This window comes from Panthera uncia, chromosome E1 (genome assembly GCF_023721935.1).
Source record: "Panthera uncia isolate 11264 chromosome E1, Puncia_PCG_1.0, whole genome shotgun sequence".
Lineage (NCBI taxonomy): Eukaryota > Metazoa > Chordata > Mammalia > Carnivora > Felidae > Panthera > Panthera uncia.
Window position 1 is genome coordinate 56,177,871 of NC_064814.1, and position 16,129 is coordinate 56,193,999.

Consider the following 16,129-nt stretch of genomic DNA (forward strand, 5'->3'; position numbering starts at 1 on the left):
TAGGCGCAGGTAGCTGCTGGGCTCCGGGGTCCTCTGGCGTCCGGCCTCGGAGCGTGCTTCCCAGGACGGTGACACGCTCCCCTGAGGTTCGGGTAAGCTCCTGACTGAGCCAGATGAGTCCTCTCTGAGTCACCGGCTCTTGGCTCCGTGTATTTTCAGCTTGGGAGAATTGTGGGGTCTGGGGATGGGGCACTGGGGACTTAGCGATTTGGGGGAATGGACGCTTGGTTGACGGCACCGACATAGGAATGCAGTGTTGGGAGGCCTCGGTGTGGATGATGGGGATGTTAGGACCAGCCGAACTCAGAGCTGAACAGGAGAGTGGGACCTTCAGCCGGCCTAAAGGGTTCTTCCCCCACCCCACCCCCATCCCAGGGCTGGGTGTGGGGAACCCTGAAACAGGACGCACAAAGCATCAGGATATGAGACGCTCGGATCTCGGAATTTGGTTGGGGGACCCGTGATCCGAGATTTTAGGGCCCACAGCATCCTGGTGGAACCTCGGGCTCCGTTCCCAAATGATTATTCGGGGGATGATCCGGGAAGCCCAAGCTGCTCAGGTCCCATAACTTCCGGACCTTTGTCCTTCCTGGAGTGATCTTTCCAACCGGTCCCCGGCTCCGCTAGATGGAGCAAATCCAATTAGACTGTCAGTTGTGGAAGTGGGAAGTGCTCAACGAGAGGCTTGCCCGCGAAGCCCGGGAGGACTGTCCGGGCCGGAGAGGCCCACGAGCCCTGTTATTGTTTGGCTCTGCATTTACATTTTGCCACTTACAGGAGCGCTTCCGGTTTCTTTTTCCGGAGCAGCTCACTGTGCACCCGATGAGAGGGCGTAGAGAGAAAATGTCATTCCGACAGGCTCCTCTAACTTGCGGAGGGAGGCTACTAGCCCCCTCCTCTACTTTTTTTGTGTCCTTCCCGAGCTACTTAGCAGCCGCTTTGGGGAGGGAAGGGGTATTTGTTTTGATGCAAACCTCAGTCCCTCCCCCTCTTTGAATGGTGTGCTCCACCCCGTTGCCTGCCTTCTGGACGGACGCTACCATTGCGTGCGACGGGGTTTTAAAAAGCGTGCCGAGGGCAAGCCCTGGGTATTTTCGAGAACGGGTACGTTTGAGAATTGAATGGTGAAAGCGGGCGACGATGGGCCGTCCGTCTGTGGCGGAGACACGGTTTCTCCGGCATCCGGCTGCAGCCCAGCCATTCCGATTTCGGACGCAGAGCGAACGTCGCGGGGGCGGAAGGGGCGGGCCTGGAGGGGGCGGGGCCCGCCGAGCCGAGGGGACGGGGGGCCGGCCTCCCGCCTGTCAGTCACTTGGGGCGCGGTGTTTCCAGCCTGCGCTCGCGGTCCGCGCACCTGCTGCGTCCTGGACACGGCGCGCGGTGCTTGTGTGCTGCTTGTTCCGAAATTGGGGTAGCGTTTCCGCCGACTGCAATTAGACGAGTCGTGGCAACTAACCACCGCGTAAAGCCCGTCAAAATACACATTGTCATCGCCCCGGAGAAGGTGGACGTGCCTCTCTTCCTAGTCGATCTCTGACCCTCATCTTTGGGTTTGTCACCAGTTTTGCCCTTTGGAGAACGTCCTGTAAATGGAATCACACAGTATGTGCTCCTTTGTGTAGGCTTCTCGCCTGCAGCGTAATGCCTGTGACATTCACCCGTGTGACATTCCTGCGTGTATCAGTCTTGTATCAATGCTTTGCTGCTTTGTATGTAGCCTACTCCATTGGATGAATAAACGATGGATTGTTTATCCATTCTTCTTATGATGACCTTTTGAGATGTTTCCCGTTTGGGGCTATTCTTAATAAAGCTGCTTTTAACATTCTTGTACAATTTTTTTTTTTTTTTTTTTTTTTGGACGACTACTTAGGAGTGGAACTGCTAGGTAAGAGAGGAGATGTAAACTTGCAAATTCCTATATTTCAAAGCGGTTGTCCCGTTTTGCATTCCCACCAGCAAGATCTGTCCTTCCTCACATGTGTGTGGTTTGTCAGTCTTCCTAATATTGTGTACATCGTTGTGGTGTTAATTTGCAGTCCTCTGCACTATGATCCATTTCCACCTGCTTACTGGCCATTCCTACGTCTTAAGGGAAGTGACTCTTTAGATCTTTCCCCCCATTTCTTTAAGTTGGTGTATGTGCTTTTTAAAAATTGTGTTCAGTTGCAGGCAGTTCTTTATATATCCTGGATAGGAGTCTTTTGTCAAGTGTTTTCTCCTGTGTTTGACCTGTTGCTTGCCTGTTTGTTGAAGAGGAGCAGCAGAAGATTCTTTCTATCTTTCAAATATTTTCTGTGACCTGTTTAGAAAAACCTTTGCTTGACCCCAAGGTCATGAGATACTCTAGGATATTTTTCTCTAGAACCTTTAGGGTTTTAGGCTTTATACTTAGGTCTATGAGCCGTAATTAATTGACTAATTTTAAAATAATTTTTATCATGATGGGACATACGGGTCAAGGTTTTGTTTTTATTTTTGGTTTTTCCTATATGGGTGTACAGTTCTTCTAGCTCCTAACAGCCTTCCTTTCCCCATTAAATTGCTTTTAATTGGAGTGTTTGGCCCATTTAAATGTAATGCGATTATTGTAAAATTTGGGTTTAAGTTGGCCATCTTAATGCTATTTTCTATTCTATTTCTCCTTTGTTCTTCTCTAACTTTGAGGAAGAAACAATACCAATCTAACACAAACTCTTTCAGAATAAAGAAGAGGTAACATTTCCAAACTAATTTTATGATAATCCTCAGAATCCTGATACCAAAACCAGACAGGGACATTGCAAGAAAAGAACATTTAGACCCATATTCCTGCTAGCACATATATATGCAAAAATGTGACAAGTTTTAGCAAATCAAATCTGATAGTATATAAAAATGATAAAACATCCTGACCAAGTGGAGTTTATCTCTAGACTGCAATGATGATTAACATTCAAAAAATCGACCGGTGTCATTTGCCACATTAATGGATTGAAGGATAAAAATCCTATGATGATTTCAACAGCTGCATAAAAAACACTTGACATTATGCAATACCTTTTCATGATAGAAAAGCCAACCCCCCAGCAAACCAGAAAAAGGAAAACTTAAGTCTGTTCAAAGGCACCTCCAATCGAGTTACCATCAATACATAATAGTGAGAGACCGAATGCTTGTCCTCTAAGACCAGGAAATAGAAAAGGGTTGGACTCTCACCCCTTCAACATTGTACCGAAGGTGTTAGCCAGGCTGATAGAAAATTCATTGAAAAACTATCATGAAGGGCACTGCCTGGCTGGCTCAGTCGCTAAAGCATGCAATTCTTGGCCTCAGGGTTGTAAGATCGAGCCCCACGTTGGGTGTAGAGATTACTTAAACAAAATCCTTAAAAAAATTTTTTTAACGTTTATTTATTTTTGAGACAGAGAGAGACAGAGCATGAACAGGGGAGGGGCAGAGAGAGAGAGGGAGACACAGAATCTGAAACAGGCTCCAGGCTCTGAGCGGTCAGCACAGAACCCGACGCGGGGCTCGAACTCACGGACCGTGAGATCATGACCTGAGCCGAAGTCGGATGCTTAACCGACCGAGCCACCCAGGCGCCCCTAAAATCTTAAAAAAAGCAAAGCTACCATGACTGATAAATGATTATAGCAAGGTCACAGGTTTTAAAGGTAATATACATAAACTGTATTTTTATATAATAGCAACCATTGAATCTGAAGTCAGAAAATGAATTGTAAAAACAATGCCACTTATAGTAACATCCGAAACATGGCATCCTGGGGATAAATTGAACAAAAAAGGGACGAGAGTTCTATATTAAAAACTACGAAATATTGCTGAGAGAATTTACGGAAGTTGTAGATAACAGAGTACCATATTCATGGATGGAACACTCAATAGTGTTGAGAGGTCAAAAATGATTTAATTCAATCCCACTCAAAATCCTAGCAGGTTCGTTTGTAGAAATTGATAAGCTGACTCCGAAATGAAAGTGTAGTACAAAGTTGGAAGTCTTAAACTACCTGACCTCAAGATTCCTATAAAGCTACAGTCGGACGACAACCACGAACAGACTAGAGCCCAGGAAAAGACACATGAGTGTGGTCAAATGGTCCTCTACAAAGGCCCCAAAATGAATCCGTGGGGAAAGGAAAGTCTGAATAAATGGTGCTGTACGACTGTTAGAAGGAAATATGGCAAAGTATCTTGGGCTTGATAGGGCTGGGTCACAAGCTTGTATCAATTTGTCCAATTTTGCTATCTAAATGGTAAAATTATGCATTTCGACTTATGTAGATTTTTTACCTCAGAAACATTGGTGGGCTTCTGGGGAGCAGCTAGACATACGTTTGTGAAATTGTCCAGAGTATTATGTCATTTCCTTCTTTAGCTTTGTTTTAGAAAAATACACAACACTTATATTCCCACCAAATAAGTACACCAAATAATTATAACAATATTTTGTCTTATCTGAGTCCGTATGTTAATTACACATGTATGACTACCATCTTTTTTTAATTTTTTTTTATTTTTTGGAGACCGCGCAAGCAGGGGAGGGGCAGAGAGAAAAGGGCAGAGGAATCCGAAGCGGGCTCTGCGCTGAGAGCAGAGAGCCCGATGTGGGGCTTGAACTCACAAACCGAGATCGTGACCTGGGCCAAAGTCAGTCACTCAACCGACTGAGCCACCGGGGCACCCCCTTTTTTTCTTCATTAATCAAGCTAGAACCCTTTGACAGTACCCCCCCCTCCCATAAGCATACATATCCCCCTTTCTCTGAAACCATTACTATCCTATCAAAACGATCAGAGCTCACCAGTAGGTTATTAGTAGTTAAACTTGGGGGGGAGTCAAAAGATACACTCGGATTTTCAACAGCACAGGGGGTTGGTACCCCTAACCCCCACCCACCCTTGTTCAAGGGTCAACTGTAGTCTTTGTATTTTTAATTTACATGAACTACGTATATTTTCCTGTGTTTGACTCTTCCCCGCCTCCCGCCCTGCAAATTGTATTTTTTTAATCCACAGGTTTCTGAGCTATATCCAGTTACACATATACCAATAAATTCAATTTCCTTAAATTGCTGTAGTAAATTTCTCTTGTGAGGATACCACTGTCATTTAGCCACTCCCTGCTGACAGACAGTAACATTGTCTCTTATCACCTGCCATCTGGGAACCATACTGACGAACATTTTTGCGCTAGCCTCCTGGTACAAAGTATTAAGGTGTTCCGTTTTACCAGATGCTGCCCTGACTACTTTCCAGAACCCTCTTTCTTTTTTTCTTCCCCCCCCAATCAAATAGCTTTCAGCCAAAACAAATGTTTTTGGCACAAGGCTCTGGATGAAGCCCCCGGCGGGGGGGGGGGGGGACATAATTAGAGCTTGGAGGTGGCTGTGGACAGCCCAGGTTCAAATCCCCTGGCCCTGAGCCCGGGTGAGTGACTTAATTACTTTAACCTCGGGTTCCCTCGGCTGATGACACCTACCTTATAGGCTTCTTGAGAGGATTAATGAGATGAGCCACCGAAAGCAGTGGGCCCCTGTGGGGAGGGCCTGCCCTTGGAGCCCCAGCTGAGTTTCTGGCCTTCCCGCCAGGGATATCAATGTCAAGTGCTGCCTCCCCAGCCATTCGGAAAGTCTGGTTCCGCTTCTGACAGTTTCATTTAATGGCCCTTGAGGCTCTTCTCCGTGGGGAGTACCTGCTCTGAAAAGGTTTCCTACTGATCGTGCATTTTCGAGAGAGAAACATTGAGAATTTAGTTGCTGCCCAGGACCAAGAGAGGGAGACCTCTGTCCGTGGGGCTGTGTCCCTCCCAGCGGGACTGAGTCTCGGACTTAACCATTGCCACACAGCCCGTTGTGGCACATTTTGGGCTCTTCCTACGCGCCAGGCACTTTTCTCAGCTCCTTACATCATCCGTAATAAGTAAGGTGCAGTTTTAGAGCAAAGGACACTTAAGGCTCCGAGAGGTTAAGTTACCCTAACCCTAACCCTCACCTCCCCAAATCCTGCGAATATTAGGTGGTGCGCCTGGGATGCAGGCCTAGCCTGTCCGGCTCCCGAGCCCGTGATCTGTCTGCTACAGCTGCTCTATGTTCCCTGGTCCTGGGGACTTTTCACTAAACACACAAAAACTCACTGCCTGTATGCAGGGAAGCCAAAAGGCTAGCCTGTTAAGACAGGTAAAGTCACCCAGCAAATGTAAGTAACAGTGCAATTTCAACCCTTCTGACTTCTGAACCCCCTCGCCATTCTCTCGAGCTCCCTTCCATAAAATCTCAAAGTTCTTTTGATCACTGATGGAGGAGGGGTCCTGGTCCGGCCCCACAAATTAAATGTTTGGGATCACTCCCCGCTGGGGCCCTCTCTTGCTCCCTTCCACGCACGTGCGTAGCCAATACCCCCGTCAGCCAGCGTTAGCCGCCGTGACAAGTAGCCCTTTGCCAACCTCTTAATCCAAGGACTTTTGTCAGCCCAAGTCTGCACCTCCAGCCTTAACTGATTACAAAAGAGGGCTCTGCAGAGTCGTCTGTGACGAAGTAAGCATCTTACTCCTAGACGTTTGAACGGTCGTTTTTAATAAAAGCTCATTCATTCGCCTGTGTGTCGGGCACGCAGTTCACTTCACCTCTCGCTGGGACTCGGGCTTCCTCGCCTGTCAGGTGACCGAGACAAATGAGACGAGGCGCTTGAAAGGATTTCACAAACCGAACCCACAAGAAAGCGCGCCCTGGATCCCACGCAGGTGGAGGCGAATGTTAAGGGAGATTATAATGGAAAAAGCTGCTTGGGACGAGGGTGGGGGGGTGATAGTTTGTCAGGGACCTACGAGACAGCAGCAAAAAAGCAATGAACCTGGACCCACGCAGCTGGTGTGTTTTCTCGCAAAGCTGATAAACTTGGAGTCAGGGAAGGTGTCACGAGATGGTGGCAAGTGCCCCGGCCCGGACTGGGACCACCCCTCTGAACTCGCCTGCCCCTTGGACCACTCACAGCCCGCTTGCTCATGGCTTGGGCATGACGATTCACTTACAGTTAGAGAGCCCAACCAGATGCAAGGCATCTGGCATTACCTACATTACTGAGGTGAGCACAACAGATAACGTGGCTGCACTGAGGAAGTTTCTAGTCCCCCAGAGGCAACAGCCGAAAGGAATAAGAAAAGGTGTCTGATGGCATACCACACTGGAATTAGAGTCAGATGACAGAGTTTGGCTGGTGGTTCTTTGACAGGACACCTGTCAAAGGTTCTTGAACCTCACCGTTCGTGAGTTCGAGCCCCGCGTCGGGCTCTGTGCTGACAGCTCAGAACTTGGAGCCTGCTTTGGATTCTGTGTCCTTCTCTCTCTGCCCCTCCCCTGCTCACGCTCTGTCCCCCTCTCCTTCAACAATAAATAAACATTTAAAAAAAACAAAGAAAGAAGAAGGCTTTGTGATGAAGGGATCTGGCGGGGAATGTCAGGGGTCCATGGAGGGATCGTCCCCCAGGTGGAGGGAGTGGCTGACAGTCACTTCATCCTTCTTACCAGGAAAGAGAGCAGAAGTAGGGTACCCTTCCACGAAGGCTCGTGGGTTCAGTGGTGGGAAGGTTGGGATTCCCTCTCTGGGTACTTTTGTGTCTGGAGGACATGTGCGAGGGGCTGGCAAAGGGTCGGGCAGGGGCGGCCCTGTTCCCGGGAAGACGGGGGACCCCGGGGTTGGGTGTGTCTCAGGCCGGACCCTCGTTCCCTCCACAGCGGCCGCACTGTCCTCCCAGGAGCCACAATGCAGGAGCCGCCGTTGGAACTCACCATCGAGCCCCCTCTGAGCCAGGAGACATTTTCAGAATTGTGGAACCTGTAAGTGGGGGGTGGGGCGGGCTCCCTGCCAGCCCCCCAGGACCCCCCAGTCCTGCCCACCCGCCCCATTCCCCAGCCCCCCGGTGGAGCCTCTGTAGAAAACAAACCCCAGCACTGACGTTCTGCTCTTCTCTTTCAGACTTCCCGAAAACAATGTTCTGGTAAGGACTGGAGGTGGGGGGTTGCTGGGGGGGACACTATGGGGACAGGGGCCGGAGACCTGGCCCTCTGACTCCTGCCTCTCCCCCCTGCAGTCTTCCGAGCTGTCCTCGGCGATGAATGAGCTGCCGCTCTCAGAAGATGTCGCAAACTGGCTGGATGAAGCACCAGATGATGCTTCCGGAATGTCAGCGGTTCCGGCACCAGCAGCCCCCGCGCCAGCCACCCCTGCGCCAGCCATCTCCTGGCCCCTGTCATCCTTTGTCCCTTCGCAGAAGACCTACCCGGGCGCCTATGGTTTCCATTTAGGGTTCCTGCAGTCGGGGACAGCCAAGTCTGTTACTTGCACGGTCAGTGGCCCTGAGGGGCCGGTTTCCAAGCCGTAGCCCCCCTGGCTTTCTCTGTTCAGAACTTCGGGATTCCTCCTCTCTTACCTTCTTGTCAGTCTTCCTACATCTCACCTATTTAGTTTGGCCCGTGACCTCTGGCCTTGCCCCTGTCCCAAAGTTGACATTTCCCCTTTGACCTTGGGCTTCCGTCACCCGTCCTGTTCCAGTCAGCCTCGCTCACGGGGCCGTGGAACTTTTCTTTTTTCCTCCACTCCCTCCTTTCTTGGCTTTTGTAAGTGAGCTTCTGGGATAAAGGCCCCCAACCCCGCCATCCGGAGCCACCTTTCCCCCATGGCTTCCAGTTGGTGCGTAAGTGGTGCATGTGACCCCCCCCGCCCCGGGCACTTGTCCCCTGACCTGTCCATCCCTTCTCCTTCCCTCACAGTACTCCCCTCCCCTCAACAAGCTGTTTTGCCAGCTGGCAAAGACCTGCCCCGTCCAGCTGTGGGTCCGATCGCCGCCCCCACCGGGAACCTGTGTCCGCGCCATGGCCATTTATAAGAAGTCAGAGTTCATGACAGAGGTCGTGAGGCGCTGTCCCCACCACGAGCGCTGCCCTGACAGTAGCGATGGTGAGCCGTCGGGGGCTACAGATGGGGCAGGGCCTGCTGCTAGGGTCCCCCGGCCCCTGATTCCTCCCCGATCCCTCTCAGGTCTGGCGCCTCCCCAGCATCTCATCCGAGTGGAAGGAAACTTGCATGCCAAGTACCTGGACGACAGAAACACTTTCCGACATAGCGTCGTGGTGCCCTACGAGCCGCCCGAGGTCTGCTTTGGCGTCTGGGGTCTCTGGGAAGAGGTGGGGGAGGGGCTTGTCAGCGGCCGTCCAGGTGGGAGATGGGGGGGGGGGGGGCTTTCTCCTTCTTATGCAACCTCCCCGCGGCCGCGTGCGGTGTGCACAGCCAGCCGGGTGATCCCCAATCCACGGTTGAGGAAACCAGCCTACACACTGCAGGCCTGCCTGGCGCTGGGTGGCCTCACTCGGCCCGATCGTCTCTCCCAGGTCGGCTCTGACTGTACCACCATCCACTACAATTTCATGTGTAACAGTTCCTGCATGGGGGGGCATGAACCGGAGGCCCATCATCACCATCATCACCCTGGAAGACTCCAAGTAGGGACCCACACGCCACCCTGCCCCAGGCCACTCTCTCCCGTGCTACCGCCCGTCCCGTCCTTCCCGCTCGTTCCCATCCCCGCCTGTGGAATCTCCTCTGCTGTCCCCCACCCTCCGCCTCCAAGTTTTCTTTTCTCTGGCTTTGGGACCTTCTCTTACCTGGCTTCTCGATACTCCTTAGGCTTTTAGGCTCCGCATAGGATGAAGGAAGTGGGGAGTAAGGGGGGCCCCATCTCCCTCACTGCCTCCGGCTTCTGTCTTCTTACGTGGGTAGTGGGAAGCTGCTGGGACGGAACAGCTTCGAGGTACGAGTTTGTGCCTGTCCTGGGAGAGACCGGCGCACGGAGGAGGAAAATTTCCGCAAGAAGGGGGAGCCTTGCCCTGAGCCGCCCCCTGGGAGCACTAAGCGAGGTCAGCGGGCAGGACAAGAGGAGGCAGGGAGGGTGCAGTTCGGCTCAAAATTTACTCTTCTCTCGCCGTTCCTCACCTCTTTCCCAGCGCTGCCCCCCAGCACCAGCTCTACTCCCCCACAAAAGAAGAAGCCACTGGATGGAGAATATTTCACCCTTCAGGTAATCAAGGGCGGGATGCTTAACCCATTGAGCCACCCAGGTGCCCCGATTCCTTTGAAGTTAATATTACTGGGTTGAAGATTTGTTTTCAAAATGTGGTTTTCTGCTGGACTGCTTTGCCTGCAATTAGGGCGTTTGCCAGTAGGGGGCGGTGGTGCCTCAAGACAATGGCTCAAGGCTGTGCCTAACTTCAGATCTCCTGTCACAAGGTGCGTTAAGTGGTACTGTAATACTTCTTTATCCCCCTCCTCCCCTGCCGCAGATCCGTGGGCGTGAACGCTTCGAGATGTTCCGAGAGCTGAATGAGGCCTTGGAGCTGAAGGATGCCCAGAGTGGGAAGGAGCCAGGCGGAAGCAGGGCTCACTCCAGGTGAGTGACCTGGGCCCTCTCCCAGCCCCGCTCCCCTGCCTTCCTGCCGCGAAAGGCCACAGGACTCCATTCTAATCCCACTTTCAAGGCAAAAAGGAACTGGTGCCCTGACAGTGGGACCTGCCCTGCTCAGTCATGCTTCAGTCTTCCCCCAGTTGTATCCTGCACCCCCTTTCGTGCCTCTTGGGTCATTTCCAGCAACCCCTAGCTCAGAGCTGGGGTCCCAAATAGAGGCCTGATAACCGTGTGGGAGTATGAGACACCGCAGGGTTGAGACAGTCCCCCAGCCCTGCCGACCACCAGCAGGTCTGCGTGGCTTCGCGACTCCCTTTATTGGGCTCAGTTTCCTTGTTCGTCAGACGGGGTGGGGAAAGACGACGACACGACCCAGAAGTACCCCGGGTGCTCAGTAAACACATCCGCGGGTGGTGGTGACCATTTCAGTTTAAATTCCTCTGCTCCTGCCTGGGGCCCTTCAGAGCCTGGATCTGAGACACGCCTCCCACTCACTGACGTCATCTCTTTCCCTGCCCCTTGTCTCGCCAACAGCCACCTGAAGGCTAAGAAGGGGCAGTCTACCTCCCGCCATAAAAAGCCAATGTTCAAGAGAGAGGGGCTCGACTCAGACTGATGTCCTTCCGCTTCCGGTCCCCCCCCCCCCCCCCCCCCCGCCCCCTCACCCTTGTCCTCCTTCCCTGGCATTTTTGGGACTTGGGAGCTTGAACACACAAGCTTGGTCTGTTGCCCTGCTTGGTACAGGTATGCCTCAGAAACACCATGAATTTTTCCACTTACCTTAGCCTAAGGCTCTGCTAACAAAGTTGGCCCACGTAGTTGGTTAGTAGGGGGAGGTGGGACCTTCCAACCGAGTTTTTTAAGATGTTTTACTATGAGGAACCGCGAGGGAGGTAGGAGAATGTTCCTGCCTATAAAGAGCGTTCTAGAACCAATCATACGCTGGGCCACAAGCCCAGTTCTCTACCATTTTAACCAGCTATTGAATTTGTCCTGATTTTATTGTCCATTTTTATGAAATGCTAGTAACCATACCTACCTCACGGTGTTTGTTGTGAGGGTTAATGAAATGATATATGTCTTGCCCCCAAACAGTTTTTTTATTACACGATGTCTGAGACTTGGTGCCTTCACGGGTGCTGATTCCCTAACGTCCCTGTTGGCGGATGGGATGATCAAGTTCCTACGACCGGGACAGCTGGTCAGGGGTCCCCTCCTTGCTGGCCCGGCCGAATCCTGTCTTCCCTTTTGCCGAACCTCACTTCCTAAAAGGAAGTCTGACTCTGTCCTACACCCGCGAGGGATCCGATCCCTGGTGTAGGGTCTGTATCTACCAAGGTCTGTTCCCTGCCCCCGACTCCTCAGGATCAATTTCTTTTGCACTCTTTGAGGCACATCTGCGTATTTCCCCACACCCTTCCCCCTCTCCCCTTTTTATATCCCCTTTTTATATCGGTTTCTTATTTTACAATAAAATTTTGCTAACACCTGTGTGTCTGAGGGGCGGGTGCCCGTGGAGGCTGCGTGGGGCCTGCCATGCCGCAGGGGCGAGTCAGGAGGTGATGTTGGGAGGCAGCCACCTGAGTGTCCGGGGAGTGGGGGCTGGGGTGGGGGGGAAGGGGGGTGCCACGCCGGGGTTCCGGGAGGAGAACAAAAGCTGGAGACTGGGTCAGTCTGCGGGCTGCATGACAACAAGGGAGGGGGGGACTCCATTCATAACTCGGGAACCAACTGTCCCTCCTCCCCCGCCCCCCCTGCCCTACCAGGGCTGGCACAAGGTTCTCTCCTGCCCCTGCTTCTAGGATTGGGCTGCTGCCCCCCTCTGTCAGCCTCTCACCAAGGATTATGGGATTTAAATGTCTGATTTAGCAAGCCTGAGCCTCTGGGGTGGCCATCTGCTCACAAGAAAGGGGCAGGATACCTGGGTCCCCGAGGAGGAAGATGGTGGGCGCCGTTGGATGAAGACAGCCGGGGAGGCCTGCCAGCCAGGGTCCCAGGAAAGTGGGGGCGGCTAAGGTGAGGGCCGGGGTGCGGGGCTGGGGCCTTCCCGGCATCCCCTCATCCTGGGCCTCAGGCCAGGCAATTCAATGAATTGAAGCTTTAAACTCTGCCAGGAAAACCTCAAAGGGCTTCTTGGGGTAGGGAGGAGAGCTGAGGTTGGGGAGCTCTGCTCCCCCGCCTGTCCTGTTCCTCGGTGCTGCTGGCTCCCAGGGAGGGGGGCTGGGGGGGGGGAGCTCTCTCCATCACCCACTGCTGCCAGAGCCAGCGCTTGGAGGGGCGGCCAGACACTGGGGACATGGCTTGGCCCACCTCCTCCCTGGAGGCAGAGGGAGGGGTGCTAAGGTCCAGAGAGGGTTCTGGGGCCAGCGTCCTCTCAGCTTCCTCAACCAGGCTGAGGGTGCCTGTGGGGAGCGGCGTGGCCTGCCCCAAGGGTCCCAGATGGCCCTGCACCCACCAGCCCCCCTGGCCTCAAGACCACCTTCTTTCTCTTTCTCTCACCGGGGAACGCCAAACGCTCCCCGGGAGACCTGGAACCATCTCTTTCAGAGACCTTAAGCTTCACCATCTCTCCCCACCCTCCGGGGCCTTGGCAAACCAGCGCTCTCGAAACTTCTTCCCTCTCCTCACCCCTCCAGATGGGTCACCTTGAAAGTGCCTTCTGACCAGCACCCGGCACCCCTGACTCGCATCTTCCTAGACTGCGTCCCCAGCAACGGGACCGGGTCCGTTTCTGCTCTGCTCCTTCAGAAAGCAGATCCGATCCGGCTCTGCCCAAACCCTCGTGAGCCAATAGATCACTGGGCTGGGAACAAGGCTGGGTTCGCAGGCCAACTCTGCGATGGGCAGAGGTGACCTGTACTGGGTCCCTGACTCTCTGGTCCTACCTGCCTTCCTTCCCTCGCGTTCATCCAGGCATCTGTCTAGGCTACAGGCACTCACCGGTGCCTTCCTCTGCCTGGCTCTGTTCTAGAACGTGGGAGCCCATGGCAGACGTGGCCCCTGCTCTCAAGTTCAGAGCCCAAGCCCTGTACCACTGGGATTTGGGATATTTCTTGGGATGCCTGGGTGGCTCGCTCGGTTAAGCGTCCAACTTCGGCTCAGGTCATGATCTCACGGTTTGTGAGTTCGAGCCCCGCATCGAGCTCTGTGCTGACAGCTGGGAGCCTGGAGCCTGCTTCCGATTCTGTGTCTGCTTCTCTCTCTGCCCCTCCCCTGCTCACGCTCTGTCTCTCTCAAAAATAAATAAATATTAAAAAAGGAGAAAGAGAAACCAAAGGAACCTAGCATGCATCCTAAAAATGATACAAATTGTTGAAAGAGAAAGCAAACTTGGTTGAAAGGGTAAAATCCAAAAGTAGGAGGTTATTTTTTGTGTGTGTTTTTATTTTATTTTTGAGAGAAAGAGCGTGAGGGGGGAGGGGCAGAAAGAGAGGGAGACACAGAAGCCGAAGCAGGCTCCAGGCTCTGAGCTGTCGGCATAGAGCCTGACACGGGGCTGGAACTCACAGAATGCAAGAAAGATCATGACCTGAGCTGGAGTTGGACGCTCAACTAACTGAGCCATCCAGGCACCCCCAAAAGCAGGAGTTTAGAAAAAAGATAAATTTATAAAAGGAAAAGAAGGGGCGCCTGGCTGGCTCAGTCAGCACATGTGACTTTTGATCTCGGGGTTATGAGGTCGAGCCCCATGTTGGGCGTAGAGTTTACTTAAAAATGAAATAATAATTTTAAAAAACTCAAGGGCTTGTTGAAAGCACAGCAAGGACCATTGATTGGCCCAATGCAACTTAAACTATTCTGTGCCACAGGAAAAGAATGAAATCTCCAATTTATGTAAAGTTGTGGTTTCATTAATATAAAACCTGATAATAAAGACTGTAAAAACCTAGAAGCTAAATTAACTTAGAAGCAAAACTCTCAACATAGTATCAGAATACATTGATGAATTAAAAGAAGATTAACGCTGTAAGTAAAGGTTCATTCCGGGGGCACAAAGTTGATTTTGTAGAGAAAGCTATCAACATAATTCGTGACATTAACAAATTAAGGAAGAAAAATATGATCATGTCGAGAAATGCTGAAAGGAATTTGATTAAATGTCAGCATCCATTCCTTCAAAAAAAAATTAAGAATACAGGAGATATCCTAATGGCTAAACACTAAGAGAATTCCGATTAAAGAACCATACAGGGATGCATACGGACAATGTTATAATGCATTCAAGAGGATCAAAGAAAGAAAGAAAACAACACTGGTTAAGTATCTCTTTGCTTTTTTGATCACAGGACTATGCGCCTAAGCACTCTAGAGACCATAATAAACAACTCTTGGAGTTAGAATTTAATAAGGTAGATAGTAGGTAAATATTTTTTATCTTCTCAAAAAGTCACAGAGAGGGGAACCAGGCTGGCTCAGAACAGCACGAACACTTGACCTCAGGGTCGTGAGTTCAAGCCCATGTTGGGCGTAGAGATTACCTTTTTAAAAAGTAAATAAATAAATGTTTTAAACATCTCGGGGTCATGAGTTTGAGCCCTGTGTCGGATGTAGAGATTACTTAAAAAAAAAAAAAAAAAAAAAAAAAAAAAAAAGGATGGAGGGAAACCTACTTACTTTGCCACGTAACAGAAAACACACTGTGAAACTACCGAAATCAAATGAATATAGCTTGGCGTATGGGGCGCCTGCATGGCTCAGTTGGTTGAGAGTCTGGCTCTCGATTTCGGCTCAGGTTGTGATCTCACAGTTCATGAGTTTGAGCCCCGCATCGGGCTCAGTGCTGATAGCGTGGACCCTGCTTGGGATTCTCTCTCTCCCTCCCTCTCTGCCCCTCCCCTGCTCACTCTCTGTCTGTCTGTCTCTCTCTCTTTCAAAATAAATGATAAACATTAAAAAAAAATATTTTTTTTCCCCTTGGAGCTCCTGGATGGCTGAGTCAGTTGAGCATACGACTTCAGCTCAGGTCATGATCTCACAGTTCATGAGTTCAAGCCCCACATTGGGCTCTGCACGGTCAATACAGAGCCTGCTTGGGATTCCCTCTCTCCTCTCTCTCTACCCACCGCCATGCTCTCTCTCTTAAAATAAGTAAACTTAAAAAAAGATTTCTAAATAATAATAAATAAATAAATAGTTTTCTTATTGACTAAACTCTATGCCCAACATTTGGCTCAAACTCACCAACCCCAAGGTCAAGAACCACACGTCCTACCAACTAAGCCTGCCAGGCTCCCTAGATTTTTTTAAAAGTAAAGTGAGGTTGAGAAAACTAAAAAGTAAAACCGGACTCTGAATTACACCACACATAAAAAGAAATAAAGATCAGGGGAATTGAAGGGAAAATAAAAATTTTAATGAAATTAAAATCCAGTCTCCCCCCGCCCCCCCGCCAACACCCACAAAAATCTAGACAATAGGAATATACTCTAGTGACTGGACACCCAGAAACTACAAAAAAACTAGACATGTGAAGGAAGACCTAACACTTTTTAACAAAGAGGCAAACATTGCTTAGGGCAGGGGGGCAGGGCAGAATTTTGCAATGCAGAAAACAGTTTCTATCTGTAGCTGTCAAGGAGCTTGAACAGATTCAGGGTAGAATGACCCAACGGAAAAAAATACCATGCAGCCATCTAAAAAATAATATATGCAGGGGCACCCGGGTGGCTCAGCC

General features: G+C 51.0%; 1 protein-coding gene across 1 annotated transcript; it reads left to right on the top strand.

Moving 5' to 3' along the window:
• Positions 1 to 8: 8 nt before the first annotated feature.
• On the top strand, positions 9 to 11,942 carry TP53 (tumor protein p53). The gene is given in 12 exon segments (XM_049637036.1): positions 9 to 92; positions 7,733 to 7,834; positions 7,974 to 7,995; positions 8,089 to 8,343; positions 8,768 to 8,954; positions 9,036 to 9,148; positions 9,386 to 9,442; positions 9,444 to 9,496; positions 9,774 to 9,910; positions 9,998 to 10,071; positions 10,334 to 10,440; positions 10,990 to 11,942. Coding segments are annotated over 11 exon segments (1,161 nt in total). The 5' UTR covers positions 9 to 92; positions 7,733 to 7,760; the 3' UTR covers positions 11,072 to 11,942.
• Positions 11,943 to 16,129: the final 4,187 nt, after the last annotated feature.